The sequence below is a fragment of the Sapajus apella genome, unplaced genomic scaffold, assembly GCF_009761245.1.
Source record: "Sapajus apella isolate SASKATOON/1434 unplaced genomic scaffold, GSC_monkey_1.0 scaffold120, whole genome shotgun sequence".
Taxonomy (NCBI): domain Eukaryota; kingdom Metazoa; phylum Chordata; class Mammalia; order Primates; family Cebidae; genus Sapajus; species Sapajus apella.
Window position 1 is genome coordinate 4999241 of NW_022437060.1, and position 22882 is coordinate 5022122.

At 39.9% G+C, this 22882-nt stretch overlaps 1 protein-coding gene across 1 annotated transcript in view; it reads right to left on the reverse strand.

Moving 5' to 3' along the window:
- Positions 1-22596, reverse strand: part of TSN (translin) — a 76803-nt gene extending 54207 nt beyond the window's left edge. The window contains 7 exon segments of the mRNA XM_032260962.1: positions 14834-14913; positions 15859-15893; positions 15895-15972; positions 18567-18663; positions 20049-20094; positions 20096-20143; positions 22411-22596. Of these exon segments, the coding sequence (XP_032116853.1) occupies positions 14834-14913; positions 15859-15893; positions 15895-15972; positions 18567-18663; positions 20049-20094; positions 20096-20143; positions 22411-22476 (450 nt within the window). The 5' untranslated portion in view covers positions 22477-22596.
- Positions 22597-22882: the final 286 nt, after the last annotated feature.

The following is a 22882-nucleotide window of genomic DNA, read 5'->3' on the forward strand; positions in this document are numbered from 1 at the left end:
TCCCTCATTAAGAAGCTTCCTTGAAAAATCCCAACTAACAGAGCGTGCCATGTGTTTTATCCTAGGGCCCTGACTCTGAATGATACACATTTGTGTATCTAAATTGAAAAGCTTCTTTCACCTCCTGCTCTTGAATACAATTACAGGCATAACCCTGTGATTAGACAAAGAATAAGCAAACACTGAAACTAAAATGCAAATGTGCACTGGAGAACTGTAACTCAAAGCTGCTACCAAAATAATTTCTGCAGTGCATAAGTCCCTCCTGCACTTAGGAGATGAGTCTACGTATGTACACATGTGGTTTTCTTAACAAGAGCTTCTTCTTCTGTGTTTAAATCTCAGCCCTCTCTCTGGTGTGGAGTCTGTCTTGTTTGGGGGTCTTGATCTTCTCACTTACCATATTCCCTGCTGAGCCCTCCAGGCAAGGCAGTGATTCAGGAAAGACCACTGACTGTGCAGATAGTACACAGTTTTGTTTCCACTGGCCAGCTGGTGGGGAGTCCTGCTATTCAGAAGGGGAATTAATTCTTTATTTTTGGTTTAGAGAGATGTTTGCCAATTACTAATTAACATGTGTGTGACACATCCTGAGAATTCCAAACATTTAATTTTTTAAAGGAGTATAAATTTAAACAACTTCATTATATAAAAAAACTTCCTTCTACTTCCTCAACCTCGTTTGTTTGAAATATTTTACTTTAGAAATGGCAAGTTTTCTCAAGGATTGATGCAAAGCTCATGTGAAAATAGAGCTCTCAATTTTATTTCTACTATTTTAACTATTTTATCTATTTTTAGTTTTCCTTGTCCATTAGTTCTGTGATTTAATATACCATTTTACTTTAAAAGATTTTCCCTTGCCAGTCAAGTAGTATTCCAGAGAATACGTGAGACAATACACTTTTGAAGAAAACTACTAAACGAGCAATTAAAACTCTTTATGGGTTTTCTTCCATGTATCAATTACTATTCTATACATGAAATAATAAAAATAAGATTTGGAATGAAAGTATGTAAAAAATGTTAATACAAATTCTAAGTATGGGGTAATCAGTCTTGAGGTAATTGATAGTTGCCTATACTTACATGCTTTGTCATCTATCAATCATTTATTCAACAAGTATTTTCCACAGCTCCTATAAACAAAGCATTTTAAGGGCAGTATTAAAAGCAAACTATTTCCCTGCCCTAAAAGTCTTTATAATTGATTTCAGAAGAGAAAGGTACTTTCTTGGGGGCGTGGGAGGTGGACAGAGTCTCGCTCTGTCACCCAGGCTGGAGTACAGTGGTGCAATCTGGGCTCACTGCACTCCCACCCTCCTGGGTTGAAGTGATTCTCCTGCCTCAACCTCCTGAATAGCTTGGACTACAGGTGCCCACCACCACACCTGGATAATTTCTGTATTTTTAGTAGAGATGGGGTTTTACCATGTTGGCCAGGCTGGTCTCAAACTCCTGACCTCAGGTGATCCGACCACCTTGGCTTCCCGAAGTGCTGAATTCCAGGCATGTACCACCATGCCTGGCCTCTGAGAAAGGTGCTTTCTAAGGAGGTGCAACGATCGTGGCAAGTAAGAGTTCCAAGCAGAATGAAGCCTCTTTCTGGTAGTGGGAAATGGGGCTTCTGGTCTCAGCCAATGATCAATTATCACTGACAGGAACCATGAGACCTGTGCAAATGGATGACTGTGTACACTTCTAGTTATTGATCTGACCCTCAAAAAAAAAAAAAAAAAAAAAAAGATGTTATAAATGTAGATTAATTGAATAAGTGATTGTGTATGAATATGTATGTGTGGAGGGGAGTGTGAAGTATGCTACTACTTTATTTGGAGATCGATTAAAAACACCTCTGTCTCTTTCATCAGCAAGGATAGGTGAAACGGGAGGAATATGAATGCAAATCTGTTCAGCAATTCCTAGGATTTTCTCTCTGAGTTTGGTGGGTTAGGATGGGGCTCTAAGTTTCAAAGAAATGGTGATAATAAAATTATCACCATTAAAAATACAATAAAATTCTAGTACTGTACACCAATTCAGTTGCTAGTTACTAATGGGTTGTTGATAATTCAACTACAGGTGTGCTTAGGTAGGCTGAAATACAATTAGTTTGAAGAATTATCTAGAAAAAATCCTGGATAAGAGACCTAGAAGGGATTAAGGAAGTAAGAGTTGCTCAGGCAATTCTCTAACCGTTCATCAGCTGTGTAATGGAACGTGAGCAATGCTTTTCCTTAACCTTTAACAGAGCAGACTGCTGGGAGCTGCATCGTGACACAGATCCAGGAAAGCATCATCTGAGTCTTTCTGCCTCTTTGTGTTAGTCAGGAGAGGCTAAAACAAGGTTCTGAGGAGGAACGACAAGTGTTCCAAGAAGCATACCATGTGTGCTACCATTTCAGGGTATTACAGCAGAGAACTTAGAAAGGCCAAAACCCTGTACCAAACTGTAACAACCTCTTTCCAGGTGAGACAGCCACAAAAGAAAGACACCTGAAGCAAATGGGGCCACACATGATGATCCTACTGATCTCTGCCAAATTGAGCTAGAGCACACAGGAGTCCCAAAACTTGCTGGGCTGTCTCTCACCTGCATGTTGACTCTTACTAACTTATGATGAGCCCTCTGTCAAACTGTCATATGTGAAATAGCTCTTACCGTAGAGGAGGAGGGGAGGAAGAGAGAAAGAAAAAAAGATAAGCAAAAGGGCTGGGTTTGCTGTGTGATCGCCAGATAAAATACTAATTAAATAATGCTGGAGGGTGACCTCTTACGTGACCTAATTAGAGACTGGACATTTATCTCCTGAGTGGGACACCCATCTCATCGAGGATCTGGGACAGTGGAGATAGGAGACATGTTCTCTCCCTTTCCTTGCTCAGCACTGTTCTCTCTGTTCACTCTTTGCATTTTGCTGCCAGCCCACTTTGTGGCCGCCCCTCACCTGGCCGTCTTTGCAGTGTCACTGAAAACTCACCGGCCCCTCTTTGTGGCCACGCTTTTTGTTTTTTTTCCTTTCTGGAAACAGCGAGATGCTTATATCCACCCCTTCAAATTCCTCCGGGATATTGCTCTTGAGTCGACCTTGGGAAATTTTCATCTTGAAACATTTCTATCTCCATGCTGGGAAATTTAGTTAGTACTCCTATTTTAGGAGTTAGGGACAGGACAACTACAGCTTTCAGTAGCTTAAATGATTTCACCAAAGGGCATTTATTGACTTAGTTATGCCAGCTGTTTGTTCACCAGATGCCCTCTCCTTCGACCCTCCCAATGTGTGTGCGTGTGCGAGCACACACGCACACACACGGCCCAGGTGTTGACTGTAAGAACACCCATTTTAGACGCATCATTGGGGCAAAAGAGGGCATTTATGGAAGGTATTTTTACGTGGAAATTCTGACAATCTCATTTTACTGACTCATTATTCAAATTATTCAATTATTATTTTTCTCTCTGTGCTTACATAGAGGTCATCACCTGTTCTTTTAATCGATGTCAAGCTCATGTCCTCTCTTGCCCTATTCAGGAATAATTGCCCCCCACCTGAGCCCCATCTTGCTCTAACAAACCAAGTAATTACCAATCACACTCTCAGTCAAAAGTCTGACCAGTTAAATTAATTCCCTGTGCCAGTAAGCATGGAAAGCAAAAAGAAACTCTGTTATGATGCCTATAGACTGAAGGAGAAAGCACTATTTGAATCATAGCATTTAATTGTCATTATCTAGAAGAGATACTTCATTTAAACTTCTCCTTTACTTGAAAGAAACACCTCAATGCTCACATTCCTGCCTGGAACATTTTTAGTAATAACTGCAGGTTGTCAATGACAACAATCATATTTAATTGTTCATCCTGACATGCTCCAGCACTCTATTAAGTACAGATTACTTTAGACTGAACACATGAATAGCAAAGATGCTGGCCAAGAGCTCTCAACATATCAGTGGAAATAATGAATTACATCATCCACCCATGAAAATGCAGGAAGGGCCAACACAGGTCAAGAGCTTGTTAGAGTTTCGGGTTGTCCGTTTTTGGCTGAATTAAAAAGAAAGCAAGTTTATTATGGATTATACATGGGAAAGGAGAGAGGACTAAGGTCAAATTTCTTGATTAGGTGTTATTTAGCTATTTTACCATATCTCAAAGTGATAATTCACAAAAGGAATGAAACATATCTTGTTTCTTATATGAATATTTAAAAGGTACACAGTAGTCTTACTGAATTTTAGTTTCACTGCATTTTCACCTCAATATTATTATTTTATCAAGCCAGATAACTAAATAATATCCTTTCATCGGTTATCGGAGCACAGTTGTAATATAGATGGGATTAGCACAATGAATGCCTTTGGAGAAAATTACAAAATGTCCTTTCATGCACATACAGTTTTATAAACATGACTTTTTTGTTTTAATTCAATCTCTGATTTTTCTGAAAATTCTGGGAAGCACAAACTTACTAGATTTTTAAGTTATTGATAGATCATAGTATAATTATGATTTTCTTTTAAATGATAAGGATAAAAAATTTGGATTGCTTTTTATACATCACTGTTCATTGAATATTTATTCTGCATCAAACCCTGTATTCAGCACTGATTAAAGATTATCTATTTACTTATATTCTACTTATCTATTTATCTATCTATTATCTGTTTATCTCTCCATCTGATACTTACCTATCATCTATCATCTACTTATCCATCTTTCTACCTACCAATCTATTTTCATCTATCTACCTATCTCTACCTACCTATCTATCTATTCAGCACTGGTTGGTTACAGATTATTTAGTTATCTATCTATTATTTATTATTTATAATAATAAATCCATCCAATAATAAATTATCCATCCAAATTATTCATTAATCCATATACCTAATAATAAATGGTACAGCCATATCATCTAGAATGTTATTTATTACCTATTTATTTATAAATATTTAAATATCACATGTTTATATATATTGTTTATAAATATAAACTTCTGTTTATTTTTATATTTATATATAAATATATAATACATATAATCATACATATATTTTTTTATATAATTTATATATATTTAATATAAATTGTATATAAACATATAATTATATGAATATTTATATATAAATAGATAAGTTGCTGGAATAAAATTTATTACCTATTCTATTATATAGTTAACAAATAATAAAGAATTATAAATTTATATAAATACGTAATAACACATGACAGATGACATGATAGATGTGTTATTTATATTATTACCTATTTAGCTAGCTGGCATCTATCTATCTCTATCGTGTATCTTGATATAGATATACAGATAATGACATAGTTTTTTCCTCAGGAAAGTCAGTATTAAATAAGGCTCTCAACTGATTATAAGGATGAGGACAGGTGAATGACAGGGGAATCTCATAAAAACGAGTGGTTCAGGGAAGGCTTTCTCGGGAAGGAGATCATTGACACTGAAACTTGAAGGGCATGTACATTTATGTATTACATGACTAAATTACCAGGGGAAGTACTGCAAAAGACTAGAGAGAAAGAGACAAGATTCAACATGATTTTTAAAACATTGTACTGTCAAAAAAAAATGTTACAAGAAATTATCCTACGTCAGTCAGTGTTTCCGAAGGCTGAGCATTAAGAGAAATAATTCTTGGGGATGTTAAAAGCTCAGCTGTGTGGGAACTATCCTAAGCCTGTTGATAAGAAACTTAACAAGGCCATATTAGATCTGAAGCTGGCAGTGATCTTGAAAACCACAGAAAAAGACCGAGATTGAACACCAAAGAAAACAATTCTAATTCCGGGCACAAGGCAATGAGATAATAATCATAATTTCTAAGTATTAAAGTCAACCTTCTACTAATGTGCAGAAACACAGAAACCCAGGGCAATATTTAAAATGTAGAAATGAAAAAAGACAACATATCTATAAAACTGACTGTGCATCTACAACTTAATTTTCTAAGAATACATACTGCTTTTACCAGAAACTTAAAGAAAAAGGTGGTAATTCAGGCAAATAAAAAGGAAGAAGCAAATTGAATAGAGTTGATGACTGATTAGAAATACCAACCTTCTTAGCTGAAATACCTTATTTCTTTTTCTAAGTTAGAGCACGACTTAGGAAACGGCAAGCAGAGTCTTAAAAAATTATTAGCAACACTCAGAAGTTCCCTCTCAAATCAAAACGTTCCTCTCTCTTACTCATAGCATGCACACCCACCAGTACATTATACTCACAGTGAGAAATAAATATGCTATCCAGGTATAAGAAACTTTAATATTCTATAATATTTGCTCCAGGATTTTAAAGGAACCATCAGGTTATAGTTAAAGTCTGTCTGCATTACCATCTCAGTCTCACTTCTTTCACTTCTTCTCTGTGCAAAAAATGTCATTTTACTGAATATTAAATATTTACATCTAGGTCATTCTGTTTAAATGCTGTCTAAATATTTATGTATGAATTTATTACAATTTATTTGCACATTCCTCTTAATAATGGAAATTTAAAATTATTCCCAGTTTTGTGTATTACAAACATAAGTATCAATATTTTTATCTCTTTTGGCAGGTTATCAAACCCCTTTAGAGTTCATATTTAGGAATGGAAATTCTAAGTTGCAACAGGCCTCAACAATACTAAATCTCATCCTTTTCCTCTGTTTTTTAGTTCTCACTTCTGACCCCACTTGTACCTAATAACACTCACAAAAACAGTGGTAGGTGTGGTTGGGTATCTTGCCTGTCACTGTGTGATGGTTTGAAGCAGCTAATCTTTCAAAAGCTACATGAAATGTAAAGACTTAGCCCTATTTTAGAGATAAAGAAGGCAAAGTTAGAACATGCCAAGTATATATATATATATATTTTTGTTGTTGTTTTGTTGTTGTTTTGTCTATTTGTTTTTTGAGATCACGTTTCACTCTTGTTCCCCAGACTGGAGTGCAATGGCTCAATCTCGGTTAACCACAACCCCCACCTCCAGAGTTTAAGAGATTCTCCAGGTATATTTTTTAGATATCATCAAGAAAGTGGAATATCCATTATTGGAATGAAAAGTCTGGGCTGTTTAAATTGAATTCAAAGGCCACAGTAAAAAATGAATTTAGGGGACAGGCGCGGTGGCTCACACCTATAATCCCAGCACTTTGGGAGGCCAAGATGGGTGGGTCTTGAGGTCAAGAGCTCGAGACCATCTTGGCCAACATTGAGAAGCCCAATCTATACTAAAAATATACAAATTAGCTGGGCATGGTGGCACGCACCTGTAGTTCCAGCTACTCAGGAGGCTGAGGCAGGAGAATCACTTGAACTGGGGAGGTGGAGGTTGCAGTCAGCTGAGATCGAGCCACTGGACTCCAGTCTGGTGACAGAGTGAGATTCTGTTTCAAAAAAAGAAAAAAAAAAAAAGAATTTAGAAGCGAGCTGTTAGAGAAAATATGCATGTGAATGTGTATGTGTGTGTTTATGTACAAATATATACAAGGTAGCCTATAACACAGATAAGTCAGCCTCCTACCCACTACACATGTGTACATGTGTACACACAGACACACAGGAAAACATGCATTGTATCAGGGTTATTTCTAGACCACCCACCATATCACATTATAAATTACTGTCTTCAATCAAATAGTTTTGCCGGCAGCTTGGTAAAAAGTCCTCAGAATTAATTTGAAGGATATAGTTGCAGTGTCTGTCTACTTTCAAAATATTTCCCTTGCATACTTCACCAGTGCCTGGTATTTCAACATTGGTTATTTATTCACTTGTTTTCAGGCACTGAAATATCCAAAGGTTCTACTTCCAAAATAAAATTTTAATTTTATAGAAGAAATGTATCATGCCACTAAGATTAGAATGATTGAACAGATCTAAAGCATTTATAACCATTTCTTTTTCAGGGATGTCAAGGGAGAGAATACAGCCATGGATTCTTAGTTCTGTTTCTGGTTGGGTCAGTAAAACCCCTTCCTCATTTCTTTTCTGCTTCTCACTAGAGACAGAAACCAAGAACCATGGCTTCAGGCTGCCAAAAGCTTAAAAGAAAACAAAATAACAATAAAATATGGTGAGTTGGGCAAGCTTGTGGGATGGTGAGGGTATAACAAGCCCTGGAGAGGGTATGTTCCAATAGGTAGCAGACCAGTGTAGATGGGAGAGGGCTTCCCACAGTGGCTCACCTGGAACACACCTGTAAACATCTTCTTTAAACACCATTTCCCCTCCCATATGTAGCTGATAAACTCTCTACATCCTCGCCCATCCAGGCTTCTTATTCACACTTCTCCTCCTTCCTTATCCCAACTCTCCCTGCCCTCAGATTCCGAGGTACTCCCTGCTGTGGGCTGCCCCTGCACAACCTCAACCTCAACAAGGCTCAAGTGATTCACTCTTCATTCCAGTGCAGGATTTCTCAATCTTGGCATGATTGCCAGTTTGAGCTGAATAATTTTTTGTTGTAGGGTCAATCTTGTGCATTGTAGGATGCTTACCAGTTTCCTTGGCTTCTACTAGTTAGATGCTAGTAGCATCTCCCCAGCTGTGACAACCAAAAATGTCCCTAGACATTGTCAAATATGCCCTGGCAGACAAATAGTGGAGAGCCACTTTCCTGGATATATTCTCTACCTCATTACATTGGTAACTGCAATGCAGAATAGTATCAAATATAATGAGATTCAGAAACTATGTGAAGTATAGTGTTTATCTGAGTGCAAAGCTTCAGGATGACTACCCAGAAAACACATACTCTAAAAGAATGGGTTATCATTCCTAAGTGGATTAGTTAGGGTTTCATTCATATAGGGAGTTACAACATTTTCCATACAAGGTCAGTGCATAGGTTATAGCCATTTGATAGGTTACAGATTGCGACAATAAAAGGAGCATTGCCTTAACATTCCATGAGGAGGAGTGATGATCTGAGGGAAGTCTTATCTCTGTTGCCATGACCCCTTTCCTAATCATTTACAGGAAAAAGCAGAAGTTCCAGCTGCACACTATGTGAGTCAGGCCACATAGCCAGAATCCTCTCTGGGCTCAAAATACCTTAAAGTTCCAACAGTTTCAAGTTTGAATTACTTAATTTTACAGTAGAAAAAGATGTCAGGAAGGATACTGAAAAAGTAACCCAGAATTAAGAGTTCAGACAGGGCTCCCTAAAAGATGTCAGAAATGTCAACGCATATGGTTGGAAAATAGTTTTCCAGGCTGGGACACATCATATATGGAAGCCTGCTGAGAAATGATAATGAAACATCAGGGGAAATATTAACTCAGAGTACCAGCAGGGAAGTGGCGAGAGACACCGCTGGGGGAGGTGGGTGAAAGGAAGGGGATGGAGAGCCTTGTGTACTATCATGAGGAATCTGACCTTCTCCTCAAGTCAAGAGGGGACCACTGAAGTATTTTAAACACACAAAATAGTTTTATTTTAGGAAAGTTATTCTGGTAGCCGTGTGGAAATTAAAGTCAACAAAGAGAGAGAACATTAGGAGACTATTACACATCTTAGATAACATTCATATAACGTTTAGGGCAATCTGGTCACTGACTAGTCAACCAGGCCAATCCTAGTGTCATCCTCTTTCTACATCAAAACTTCAAAAAAGCCATGGCTGCTGGCAGTTCAAAAAGGAAATATCGCTGTCACACAGTGAGACTTTGGCAAGAAGGTAAAACGTGCTCATGAGTTCTTATCATAATTTTCACTGTGTTTTATTAGAATTTAAGTTTTACTATGTTCTCAATCTCTAAAATTTGAAATTCTCACAAGCCTTAGCATGTAAACTGTTACTGTCTTCACATCTTTGGAAGATCTCCTCCATTCTCAGGGACATAAATATAGCCTACATTTTGTTAACTTTAATTTACGTCTCTAACTTGAATTCCCCCACCTAATCCTCAAAAACTGCTCAACATATCAACTTATATGCCTAATAGGGTCTATCATATACCTATACCCACCTCTCTCTCTCTCTCTCTCTCTCTCTCTCTCACACACACACACACACACACACACGCACACGCACACACACACACACACAAATGGTCAGGTTTAGTTTCTGACATTTCTTCTTGCTTTTTCTCTTAATGTGTTACAGTGTTTCTGTTTTTATAATCAATCTTTACTTAGCTAACACTAGCTATTGTCCATGGGCATGTTATTAACTGAAAGTGCTTATTCACATAGCCTTACCAATTTTAAGAAAACAAGGCAAATCTGGAGGAAAAAAGGTCATGTAATATTAATAGTCCATATTCTATTAAAAATTATTCTGCAACTAATAAGCAATTGTAAAAATGATGCTGTATTTACCCCCCAACATAATCTCATGTAATGACGTACTGTGAAATAGCGTATCTCATTTCCGAGCCTAATGAATTATTGTATATACTATTGGATCAAAATTCCGGGTATAAAAACCTTAGGTCTCATGTTTCTTGATATTTGTGTGTTTGAACTGAAAACCACACTACATAATCTCTATAATTTGTGCGTAATTATTTAGTTACAAATAATGCAATACAACCTGAGCTAGCAAAGAAAAACAGAGAGAAAAAGGGAGAGAATTTACAATAGGATACAGAATCAGAATTATCTCGGAGAGCCACTGGAAGGGATATAGCCTAGCCTCAAGAATGAACCTGAAGCAAGAACTAGGTACCAGGCAATTTTCTTTGAATTGACTCCTCTTTGCTTTATTCCACAAATCTGCTTCACTCTTCTCTTATGTCTTCTTCTGTTTTCCTGTGATTCATTGGTTTGTGAGGTAGAGCCTGACCTACAATGATTCTATCATTCTTTTCCTTTGCTTTCCATTTTTTTTTTTTTTTTTGAGATGGAGTCTTGCTCTGTTGCCCAGGCTACAGTGCAGTGGTGTGATCTCGGCTCACTGTAACCTCTGGGCCCTGGATTCAAGTAATTCTCAAAATCTAGCCTACCAAGTAGCTGGGACTACAGGTGGGTACTACCATGCTTGGCTAATTTTTGTATTTTTAGTGGTGGCTGGGTTCCCCCTGTTGGCCAGACTAGTCTCAAATTCTTGACCTCAAATGATCTGCCCACCTCGGCTGCTGGGATTACAGGCATGAGCCACTGTACCTGGCCCTGTAATAATTCTTGAACTTATATGTTACAATTCCCATCATCAGGCAGAGTAACTTTCTCTCATTCTCAATGTCTAATTTCTGGGAAAGACACTTGCTATTGACTCAATGTTTGCACCGCCATCCCCCCCCCAACCCCAGCAACAAATTTATGTTGAAACTATAATCATGAGCCGGGCGCGGTGGCTCAAGCCTGTAATCCCAGCACTTTGGGAGGCCGAGGTGGGTGGATCACGAGGTCAAGAGATCGAGAACATCCTGGTCAACATGGTGAAACCCCGTCTCTACTAAAAATACAAAAAATTAGCTGGGCATGGTGGTGCGTGCCTGTAATCCCAGCTACTCAGGAGGCTGAGGCAGGAGAATTGCCTGAACCCAGGAGGCGGAGGTTGCGGTGAGCCGAGATCGCGCCATTGCACTCCAGCCTGGGTAACATGAGTGAAACTCCGTCTCAAAAAAAAAAAAAAAAAAAAGAAACTATAATCATGCATGTGATGCAATTTGAAAACCAGAACTTTGGGGGGCAATTAAATCAGGAGGGTAGAGCGTTTATGATCGAATTAGTGCTTTGTAAGAAACAAAAGAGGTTGCTTCTTCTCTGTGCTCTCTGCCATGTGAGTACACAGCAAGGACCCAGCCATCTGCAAACCAGGAAGGGCGCCCTCACTGGGGACCGGGTCTTGCTGGCAACCAAATCTTGGACTTCCAACACCTAGAACGGTGACAAATACGTTTCTGTCATTTAAGCCACCCAGTCTAAGGTCACTTGTTATGGCAGCCTGAACTGACTAAGAGACTATCCAGTCTCATGGATCAAATGTTAACAAACAATTGAGATCCTGCTCTACTGGAGACTTCTTTGTCCTCCATTGTAGATTGAGGGAATGGGCAGTTGATAGAAATGATTGTAAAAAGTCCAGTGTGGTTTGATGGTACAGTTAAGAATTTAAATCTAAATACACTGTTTTCCCTTTTGGTTTGACACATATCAGACAAAAAGTCATGTCCTGGTCAAATGGTGCCTTAGATTTAGGGAAATAAATAAAAAGGAGGAAAAGAGATATCTCAATCCCTTCATCCTACTGTGATTAACTGAAAGAACTGCATTTGATAAACTCTACTTTGCTATCATTTAGGAGACTCTCCTTAAGTTGATTCTGTTCAACTTATCCAGATGCTATTTAACACACACCTCTGTAGAAGATGTCTTCGTTCCCACACTCCCTCCCACTTTTATACATTAGTCAAACCATTACCTCATTCCTGAAATGACCTCTCTCCCTCACTGCCTAAGTTTACCGACTCCTCAAAACCTCCTATTTAATTCATATTATACTTTTTAATACATGCTGTTCAGTGCGCAAAAGTTGTAATATTTAAAACATAGATTTTCATTTTAAGGAATTTATAGTATTCTAATGGATGAAACACTTTCAATACAAACTAATACATTATACAAACAATAATACAGCCTTAGACAAGTATACAATTAGTATTTTAATTGGTGAAGCACACTTTAAATATAAGCTAATGCATTATACAAGTAATGACATAGCCTACACATGTAATATACATATAAAATGTATGTCTATGTGATTATTAATAATATATTAAATGTATTAAGCAAACATAATATAGCCTCATATGTGTAAAAAGTAGAAGTGTCTGGAGGGAAGAAGTGCAATTCAGAGATGAATGATGAACAATTTTGTAGGATGGGAAATTAGGAGATGGGAAGGGGAAGTTCAGGAAGAATTCACATAACTGCAGTGATCCTCCCTTCTGATACTCTTATCTGCCCTATCACGAGTGATTTCTTATACACTGGACCCATCACTTTCTCCGTGTACTTTATTTTTCTAATGAGATTCTATATTCATGTGAAGAACAGACATGATTCACCTATTTTCTCCATTTGACACACTACACTGCAGAGTTCCTATCATTTTTTCTTGTTGGTTTTTTTCTTTTGGGACGGAGTCTCACTCTGCCACCAGGCTGGAGTGCACTGTCACAATCTCAGCTCACTGCAACCTTCACCCACTGGGTTCGAGTGAACCCACCCCCCATCCACTGCTACATTTGACTGGCTTAATAAAATAATAAAAAAAGATTCCCCTTTCTGTAAAATCCTCTCCACTTTTCCAGCCTAACCTACAATACCTCTTTAGTGCATTCTCAACACATACAGGTTTTATGTTTTGTTTTTTAATATAAATAGAAAGGGGTCTTGCTTTGTTGCTCAGGCTGGAATAGAACTCTTGGCCTCAAGTGATCCTCCCACCTTGGCCTCCCAAATTGCCAGGATTACAGGTGTGAGCCACAGCAACTGGCCCCAACATGCATGGTCCTAAAGACACCTCACACTTAACAACAAATACCGACAACGTGCTTCAAGTTTACTGGTCAGGTGTCTCCGACAAGTCAGACAAGAGGTACAGCCTGCAAATGAACCCCATTATAAATTCTCCCCATCTTCCTCGGGTTTCAATGGACATATACCCACTCCAATGACTCCATTTCTGCCTCCCCTGCAGGCAAGGCACCAGAATATTAAATAGAACTTGTGTGTACAGCTTCAAAGAAATTTCCTCAAACTAGGAGGGCATACCCTTTTCCCATTTCCTCCTACTGCTGGCTACAGTGAAGATGTGAATAAAGCAACAGTTCTGGAACTTAAGAAAGAAGCTGAGGCTGGAAGAACCTCGGGCCAAAGATCAAGGAATCATCAGACCAGCCCTGGACTGCTTTCCTGTGAAGCAAGGACAAGCAACGTTTTTCTTAACAAGCCTGATGGTAAATATTTTCACCTCTGCAGACTGACACAGTCTCTATCACAACTACTCAATTTTTACTGATAGCTTTTTTCCTCTTTAGACTTTTACAGGGCAATTTCCCTAGATAGTGATTAACGGAATAAAGGATAAGAATAACTTATATAGTTATACAGATAAATAAGTCTCCAAAACAATTACATGAATTAACACAGTTACCAAGAATAGATGTACTGCCACTACCCTAAAAAGAAAAGGTGTTATCATCTTTTGAAAATTCACTGACCAGGCGCAGTGGCTCAAGCCTGTAATCCCAGCACTTTGGGTGGCCAAGATGGGTGGATTACCCAAACGTCAAGAGTTAGAGACCAGCCTGGCAAACACAGTGAAACCCCAGCTCTACTAAAACTACAAAAGAAAATTTGTAACACAGGCCAGGCGCAGTGGCTCACGCCTGTAATCCCAGCACTTTGGGAGGCTAAGACGGGCAGATCACCTGAGGTTGGGAGTTCCAGACCAGCCTGACCAACCTGCAGAAACCCCATCTCTACTAAAAACAAAAACTTAGCCGGGCTTGGTGGCACATGCCTGTAATACCAGACACTCAGGACGCTGAGACAGAAGAATCACTTCAACCTGGGCGGCAGAGGTTGTGGTGAGCCGAGACTGCACCATTGCACTCCAGGCGGGGTGACAAGAGCAAAACTCTGCCTCAAAAAATAAAAAAAAATTCATAACTCAGTAAGTATGTGCTCCTTATTTGATCTGGCTTTGCTGTGATGCCTAGTAAACTGTACAGTGCCAGTCAATGACTAACCAGTGACTGAGAGATGGCTTAGAAAAGATTTAAGACTTCTTGAATTTTGTACCCATTTTAAAAACTTACAATGAAGCAGAAAGATCAAAAAAGCAACCAGCAAATTACTCAGCTTACCAGTTCACTGGCAAGAATTAGAACTCCTGAGAGACAATCTTCTACATCCAGATGAAATCCTTTCTCCCGATCTGGCTCAACTAAAAAACACATGAAAATAAACTCACGCTGTGAATGCAATTTAAGCCTCAGAATATAAAAATATACACATAACCTCTCACAAATTAAGTGAAGAAAGTATGAATCTTTTAAAAACTGACTTTCTAATATATTCACACCCTCAGCAACTAGACCACATTGTGGATTTTTTGAGCTCATAAGCAAAATTCAATTCAGTCTTCCCTCAAAAAGTAGTATTATCAAAACGGTGTCTAGTAGAGTCTTAGAATATACTTCTTGTTGGAAAGTGCATGATAAAGCATTTAAGAAAGGAGTTATATTTGCAACTACCTTTCAAATGGCTGTCAAAGGCACAAAATGAGAAAATTAAGCAGATGTAGTAAAATGTTAACCAGTGGCAAATCTAAGTGGCGTGTGAACAGGTATTTATTGTACTATTCTTTCCATTTTTCTGTAGGCTTGAAATTTTTAAAAATCCAGTAATAAAAACTGAAAGAAGCAAGTGCAAATGAGTTAGCCACTATTATTTTTAGCTTTTGTGTTTCCAAGTACACTTGGCCCTCTGCTGACCAACTGCGAGTGAAAATACTTGGGAAAAATAAATTAAAATGACAATACAACAATTCAAACTACAAATTTTTAAAATTAATACAGTATAACAACTATTTATACAGCACTTATACTGTATTAGACATTTAAGTAATTAGAGATGATTTAAACTATGTGGGAGGATGTGTATAGGTTACATGCAAATACTACACCATTTTATATAAGCGGCTTGAACATCCTCAGATTTTGGTATTGGGAGAGCTGTGGATCCAGTCATCTTCAGATAACAAGCTATAACTGTAAGTGGTTTTTAGTTAGTTCTTACTTGTTTTAATAAACAAAGTACAACCACCCTTTCCACCAAAAACTAAGCAACCATGTCTGATCCTGCAGATCCCGGTAATGAAGATACTTACTGCCAAGAATTTCTGTAACCGCCTCTCGAGTCACTAGTTTCTGTTTCCAAATATACAACAAATGCTGCGAAGAAGACCAAGTGCTGCAACCCAAACCTCCAGTGCTCATGAAATCTGCAAGAAAATAAACACACTTAACCTCCAAGGCTACGGACATTCAGAGAGACGGGCTTAATGCAGCCATGTTCAACAGTGTAGAAATAAGATCACGTTTCTAATAAAATCTTATGCAAACTCCCAATATATAAAGAGCAATATGACATTTACTATAAATTTTACAAGTTCAAATTTATAACAATTATTTAAGTTTAATCAGTGAGCAATACGGTCTAATTTTGATGAATATGAAAATTTACACCAGGTGCGGTTGCCCATGCCTGTAATCCCAGCACTTTGGGAAGCCAAGGCAGCAGGTGGATCACCTGAGGTCTGGAGTTCAAGACCAGCCTGGCCAACATGGCAAAACCCCATCTCTACAAAAATAACAAAATTAGCCAGGCGTGGTAGCGCACACCCATATTCCCAGCTACTCAGGAGGCTGAGGTGGGGGAAATCGCTTGAACCTGGGACACGGAGGTTGCAGGACCCAAGATCACATCACTGCACTCCTGCCTGGGCGACAGAGTGAAACTCCACGTGAAAAAACAAAAAGAAAATTTACAACTGATGATTAGAGATGACAAGAGCAATCGTGCTATCCAAGTTTAATCAGGAAGAACAGTGATACTGCTCTGAGAAGTATAAAAATTTGCAACTGACGATTGAAGACAACTGCAGCCTCAACTTATTCCTACATTTTGATTTGAGTGCAGGATACCAACAAAATTCTGATTCACAAAATTACCATTTGCAATCACTAAATAAATGGACTTAAAGTGATAGAATACTGGGCTAGAAGCCTGAAAAAAGAAAAGGACATTTTACAACCTGTGGAGAGTTACACTGTGCCTCCTGATTTTCAAATGTGGGAATAAATTCAAAAAAAGTCTCAACGCAATGCAGGTCACATAAACCCTTCTCAAGGCCAAATCTAGCCAGAAGGCAGCCTGTGTGTGACCTCCAGATATGCTCTCTAAAGACCCGCCAGTTCTACTGTCCTACCTCTCTCTGTGCTTCAGTTATGACGACAGCAGTCCCTGACCCTTTCAGCACCAGGGACTGGTTTCACAGAAGGCAATTTTTCCACACAAGGTGGGGCAGACGAATGGGGTTTCAGGATGAAATTGTTCCACTTCAGATCATCAGGCATCAAGATTCTCATAAGAAGCATGCAACCTAGATCGCTGGCATGCAGTCAGCATTAGGGTTCTCACTACTATAAGAATCGAACGCTGCCACCAATCTGACAGGTGGTGGAGCTCAGACAGTAACGGGGAGAAATGAGGAGCAGCTGTAAATACGGATGAAGCTTCACTCGCTCACCCACCACTCACCTCCTTCTGTGCACCCCAGCTCCTAAGAGGCCACAGACCAGTACCAGGCCACAGCCTGAGAGCTGGGAACCCCTGCCATACAGCAAGGATCGACAAATTTTTTCTGTAAAAAGCCAAGTAGTAATTATACTAAGCTTTGTGGTCCACTTTCACTGTTACATCTTCTTATCTGGGAGTTTTCTTTTTCTAACAACTCTTGAAAAAATAAAAGCAGTTCTTAGCTCCCACAGGCAGCAGCCACTAGTGGCTTGTCAACCTCTGCGTTAAAGAGTATTCTCGTGAGGTTATACTATCCACCCCTGAAAATACTCATCCTATTTACTGTTGATACATATGTCTTAAAATAACATCTTTTTTCTGTAAGAAAATTAAAATAAGGAGAAATTCTTGAGTCAGATGCAGTTTTTCCCAGTTTAACACCTATGAAACCAGGACACATTTCACAATCCTGGTTTCACAGTTTTTTTTTTTGAGATGGAGTCTCACTCTGTTGCCCAGGCTGGAGTGCAATGACGCAACCTCAGCTCACTGCAACCTCCGCTTCCCTGGTTTGAGCGATTTTCCTACCTTAGCCTCCCAAGTGGCTGGGACTACAGGCGTGAGCCACCACACCCAGAAAATTTTTGTATTTTTAGTCGAGACAGGGTTTCGCCATGCTGGCCAGGCAGGTCTCCAATGCGTGACTTCAGGTTCTGCCCCCCTCTTGGCCTCCCAAAGTGCTGGGATTACAGGTGTGAGCCACCTCGCCTGGCTCATGTTTCATGATTATGACTGGCAACATTTTCCTTCCCTACATAAAATAATGGTGTATCTTAAAATTAACACTGCTGTAGATTCAACAAGAAGATGTCACATAAAATATTAGCTATATATGTCACTTGGCAGTGAAATTCAAGCTTCAAAGGAAAACTTGACTCTATTTACATATACTGCTACCTAATCTTATTACCTCAATAACTATAGTTCATCCAATTTTTTTTTTCTTAAAGACGGGGTTTCACCATGTTGGTCAGGGTGGTCTTGAGCTCCTGACCTCAAGTGATTCGCTCACCTTGACCTCCAAAGTGCTTGGATTACAAGCGTGAGCCACAGCGCCCAGCCTAGTTCATCCAAATTCACAAGAAACTTAAATACAGCAAAAAGATATTCTTTTGACCTTCATACCAAATTTTTTTTCATTAGAATGTCTACCTAGTTGTAAGCAATCACTTGGTACATATAATTTTTGTCATTTTTTTTTACTTAACATTATAAAATGCTATTTTTCTTACAAACCTGCAATACTGTTCAGCAGGAAACTTGGTCTTCAAAGATGTTAGATGTGCTTTTACTGTACCAAAATGTTCTCGAGCTTTCAAACACCTCTTTGGAACTAATCACAAAAGATAACCAAATGTAATCATGAAAAACTTACCAAATTTCAAATGCAGTTCTCACTTAATAATCTAAGTGATCAGGCCGGGCGCGGTGGCTCAAGCCTGTAATCCCAGCACTTTGGGAGGCCGAGGCGGGTGGATCACAAGGTCAAGAGATCGAGACCATCCTGGTCAACATGGTGAAACCCCGTCTCTACTAAAAATACAAAACATTAGCTGGGCATGGTGGTGCGTGCCTGTAATCCCAGCTACTCAGGAGGCTGAGGCAGGAGAATTGCTTGAACCCAGGAGGCGGAGGTTGCGGTGAGCCGAGATCGCGCCATTGCACTCCAGCCTGGGTAACAAGAGTGAAACTCTGTCTGAAAAAAAATAAAATAAAAAAAAAAATAATAATCTAAGTGATCTATCTGGAAATGAATCAACTTTTTTTTAACCTCACGACTAATGTACACATCTCTGCTTTTCAACCTGGCTCTCAAAATACCATCCCTAGTTTCCCTACTAACTAGCTATACTGAAAAATAAACAACTTGTTAAAAGGGAATATATCAGGAGACACATTGGTAATTGGCTACGTTGTCATAAATAACATCATCCTTTAGGGGCTCCACACCAGCCACTGTTCCTGTTCACTCCTGAGAGAATGCTTAACATCAGATTGCTCCTTCTTCCCGTATGTGACAGAAAAAAGCCTTTACCAACTATTCACAATCAAGATGACCAACTCTGTATCATTAAGAAAAATGACTTGCCTCGGGCATGTGTCAATGCATTGTTATATCATTCTTGTATCTGAAAATATACCTCAGCTCTTTTAGCTGTGCTGGCTATGCCTTACAAGGAAGATTCCATGTCTAAACTTGACATATGTGACTTTCATTCACAAGGCTGACTGTAAACACATTGAGAACACTTTATACTGTTAATCTCATATTAAAAGGTATTTAATGCAAATCAACAGGTAGTTGGGAAAAAAAGGTATTCAATCACTGAAAGGCTGGATACACACACACACACACACACACACACACACACACACACGGGCCAAATAGAAGTCACTAGATAACAGAAAGGAATTATAAACCATTTTTCTGCTTACCTTGAGAAGACTGTGCTGGCAGAAAGCTGCACTTTTTTTTTCTGAACAAGAAATGGGTTAACTTATTCTAATTATCATCAGTAGGATGCTATCACAACAGAGAAAACATCTCTATTTAAACCATACTTTGTGGAAGTGGAAAAATCAAAATTACCAAATCACCTACTTCTTCCATTTGTATTCGCCATAAAGCATGATGGACATTTTTCATTATAAAATGTTGTCTAGATACAAACTAACTCTCTACATAAGAGATACTTAGATACAAAACAAAGAACTTACTGTCCTGAAATACAGCACCCTGATGGACCCCTTGCAGTAGAGTCAAAAATCTCTCGAGCTGTTTGTTCTAAACTCTGTACAACTTTTCGGATTTCCTAGAGAGAAGTAAAAATAAAAATCAGATACTCAACATAATTACTGTCAAACACTCCCATCAAACACATTAGATAGTTTATGTGATCTATCATAACCAAGTTGGCATCCTGACTTTTCCATTTATTTCCTGTGTAAGACTTCAAAAAGTCACTAAAAGCCTTAGATTCCTCAGGTAGCCTTTAAAGGATAACAGCCACCCATTCACCCCAAGTATCCAACTGGGACATTATCAAATGGATGATGTCTGTCAACATAATTTGTAAAACGAAGAGTTAAATGCAATATAAGAATTGGGCATTTCTAATTTTTTTTTTTCTTTTCTTTTTTTTTTTTTGAGACAAAGTCTTGCTCTGTTGCCCAGGCTGGAGTGCAGTGGTGCGATCTAAGATCACCGCAACCTCCGCCTCCTGGGTTCAAGCGATTCTCCTGCCTCAGCTTCCACAGTAGCTGGGATTACAGGTGTGCGTCACCACGCCCAATTAATTTTGTTTTCTATTTTTAGTAGACATAGGGTTTCACCATGTTGCCCAGGCTGGTCTCGAACTCCTGACCTCAGGTGACCTGCCAGCCTCGGCCTCCCAAAGTGCTGGGATTACAGGCATGAGGCACCGCGCCTGGACTTCATTTTCAAAATATTCACTTAGCACACTTATATGCGAGGCACTGTGTAAATACTTGGGGAACAAAGCATACAATTCCTACTTATTTTGGCCTTTTTTTTTATTTAAATATATATATATATATGGCCAGAGATCTCTGATGTCTCTTTCTTTTCTTTTTTTTTTTTTTTCCTTGAGATGGGGTCTCACTCCGTCACCCAGGCTGGAGTGCAGTGGCACGATCTTGGCTCACTGCAACCTCCTGGGCTCAAGTGATTCTCCTGCGTCAGCCTCCTGAGTAGCTGGGACTACAGGCACATGCCGCCACACCTGGCTAATTTTTATATTTTTAGTAGAGACAGGGTTTCACCACGTTGGCCAGGATGGTCTTGAACTTCTGACATCAGGCGATCTGCCTGCCTCGGCCTCCCAAAGTGCTGAAATTACAGGCATGAACCACTGTGCTCGGCCTCTGCTGTCTCTTTCCCGTTTTACAAGGACTCCAGTCTTATTAGATTAGGGCACCACTCTAATGACCTCATTTAAGCCTCATTACTTCCTTAAAGACCCTATCTTCAAATACAGTCACATTAGGGGGTTGGGATGTCAACATATGAATTTGGGGAAGATATAATTTAGTCCATGAAAAGAGGAGAGGCAAAATCGCATTTCAAAAAGGCATGCAGGAGGGGAGGGATTACTTGGGCCATTTTTTCGACATAACCTGCCATCCTTCTTGACCACTAAAATCATTTTCATCCTTGACAATGTTCCCCTCTCAATTTCTCTTTACTCCATGCTCTTGTGGCTCTGAGGGTGAGCTCCCTATTTCACAAGACCACATCCTGCTTGGCATTTGGTTTAGGTTCCAACCTCAGGGCAATGGGCCATGTCTTGTTTTTTACGTTTTCACGCAGTGCCTTGCACAGAGAAGTCCATAATAAATATCTGTAGAATAAAAAATAATAATAATGTCCGGGCGCAGTGGCTCATGCCTGTAATCCTAGCACATTGGGAGGCCGAGGTGGGTGGATCACCTGAGGTCAGGAGTTCAAGACCAGCCTGGCCATCATGGTGAAACCCCATCTTTAAAAAAATAAAATAAATTAAAAAAAAAAAAAAAAAAAAAAAGGAAAAGAACGGCAACGACGCAAATTCCAGTAAAGGCAAACAGGCAGAAAGCTAACTGGGGCACTAGAAGGAGCCAAAGTGAACATCATACATAGGGAGGGCGTAAAATGAGATTGAAGAGAGACCATGTGGGCCACAGTAGAGTCTGATTTTTTATCCTAGGCGGGATAGGAAACCACAGGGGAGTTCTAAATAGAAGATTACAGGTGCTTTTAAGACACGAACAACAAATACATGAAACGCGTATTCGCTGAAGGCCAGGTGCAATTCGAGCCTTCCATATAGACAAGCGCTGAAAACAAGGAAAACTGACACAAACGAGGCAGTTATGGTGAGAAGCTGAGACCCGGACACGGAGAATCAGGACAGAGCGGTAGAATTAAGGGCGGGGAGTGCCCTAACCTAAAACTAGAGGGGAAGCAACCCACCCTCGGAGGCGTCCCCATAGCCCCAAACTCAGCGCCAGAGGAGGGCCGGGCGACGTCGCCCAGCTAGGCATGGAGAGGGAAACGGAATGGGGAAGGGAGGGAGCTCACCTCTCGGATGTCCTGCTCGGCAGCCAAAAAGCCCTGCAGCTTCACGAAGATCTCGCTCACAGACATGGCGCGGGCTGCACAACAATCTTCCAGTGTGGCAAGGGCGGCCAGGGAAGCGGACTCCGGAAACAACCAGCGCAATCAACCGCAACAACTGCCGCAGCCGCCGCTATCGCCGCGTACACTCGGTCTTACGCCACGGCCGTCGCCGGGGTCCTCCGAGGCCCGCGGCGCGCCGGAAGACTGGCTGCCCGTCGCACTGCCTGACGCGCCGCTAGCTGCGTTGGGAATGGAGGCGAGCATCCAGAAGGCAGAGCAGGGGGAGAGTGGGCGGGGCTTCAGTCTGAGGCCTTGGGACAGGCATCCTCAGAAACAACCTGCGAAGGGGGCCCTCGGAGTACGTGGGCCTGAGGGAAGGCGGGGATGGTCTTGGAGGTGGCGCGACCAAGCGGAGCTGTTTAGCTTATGTGTA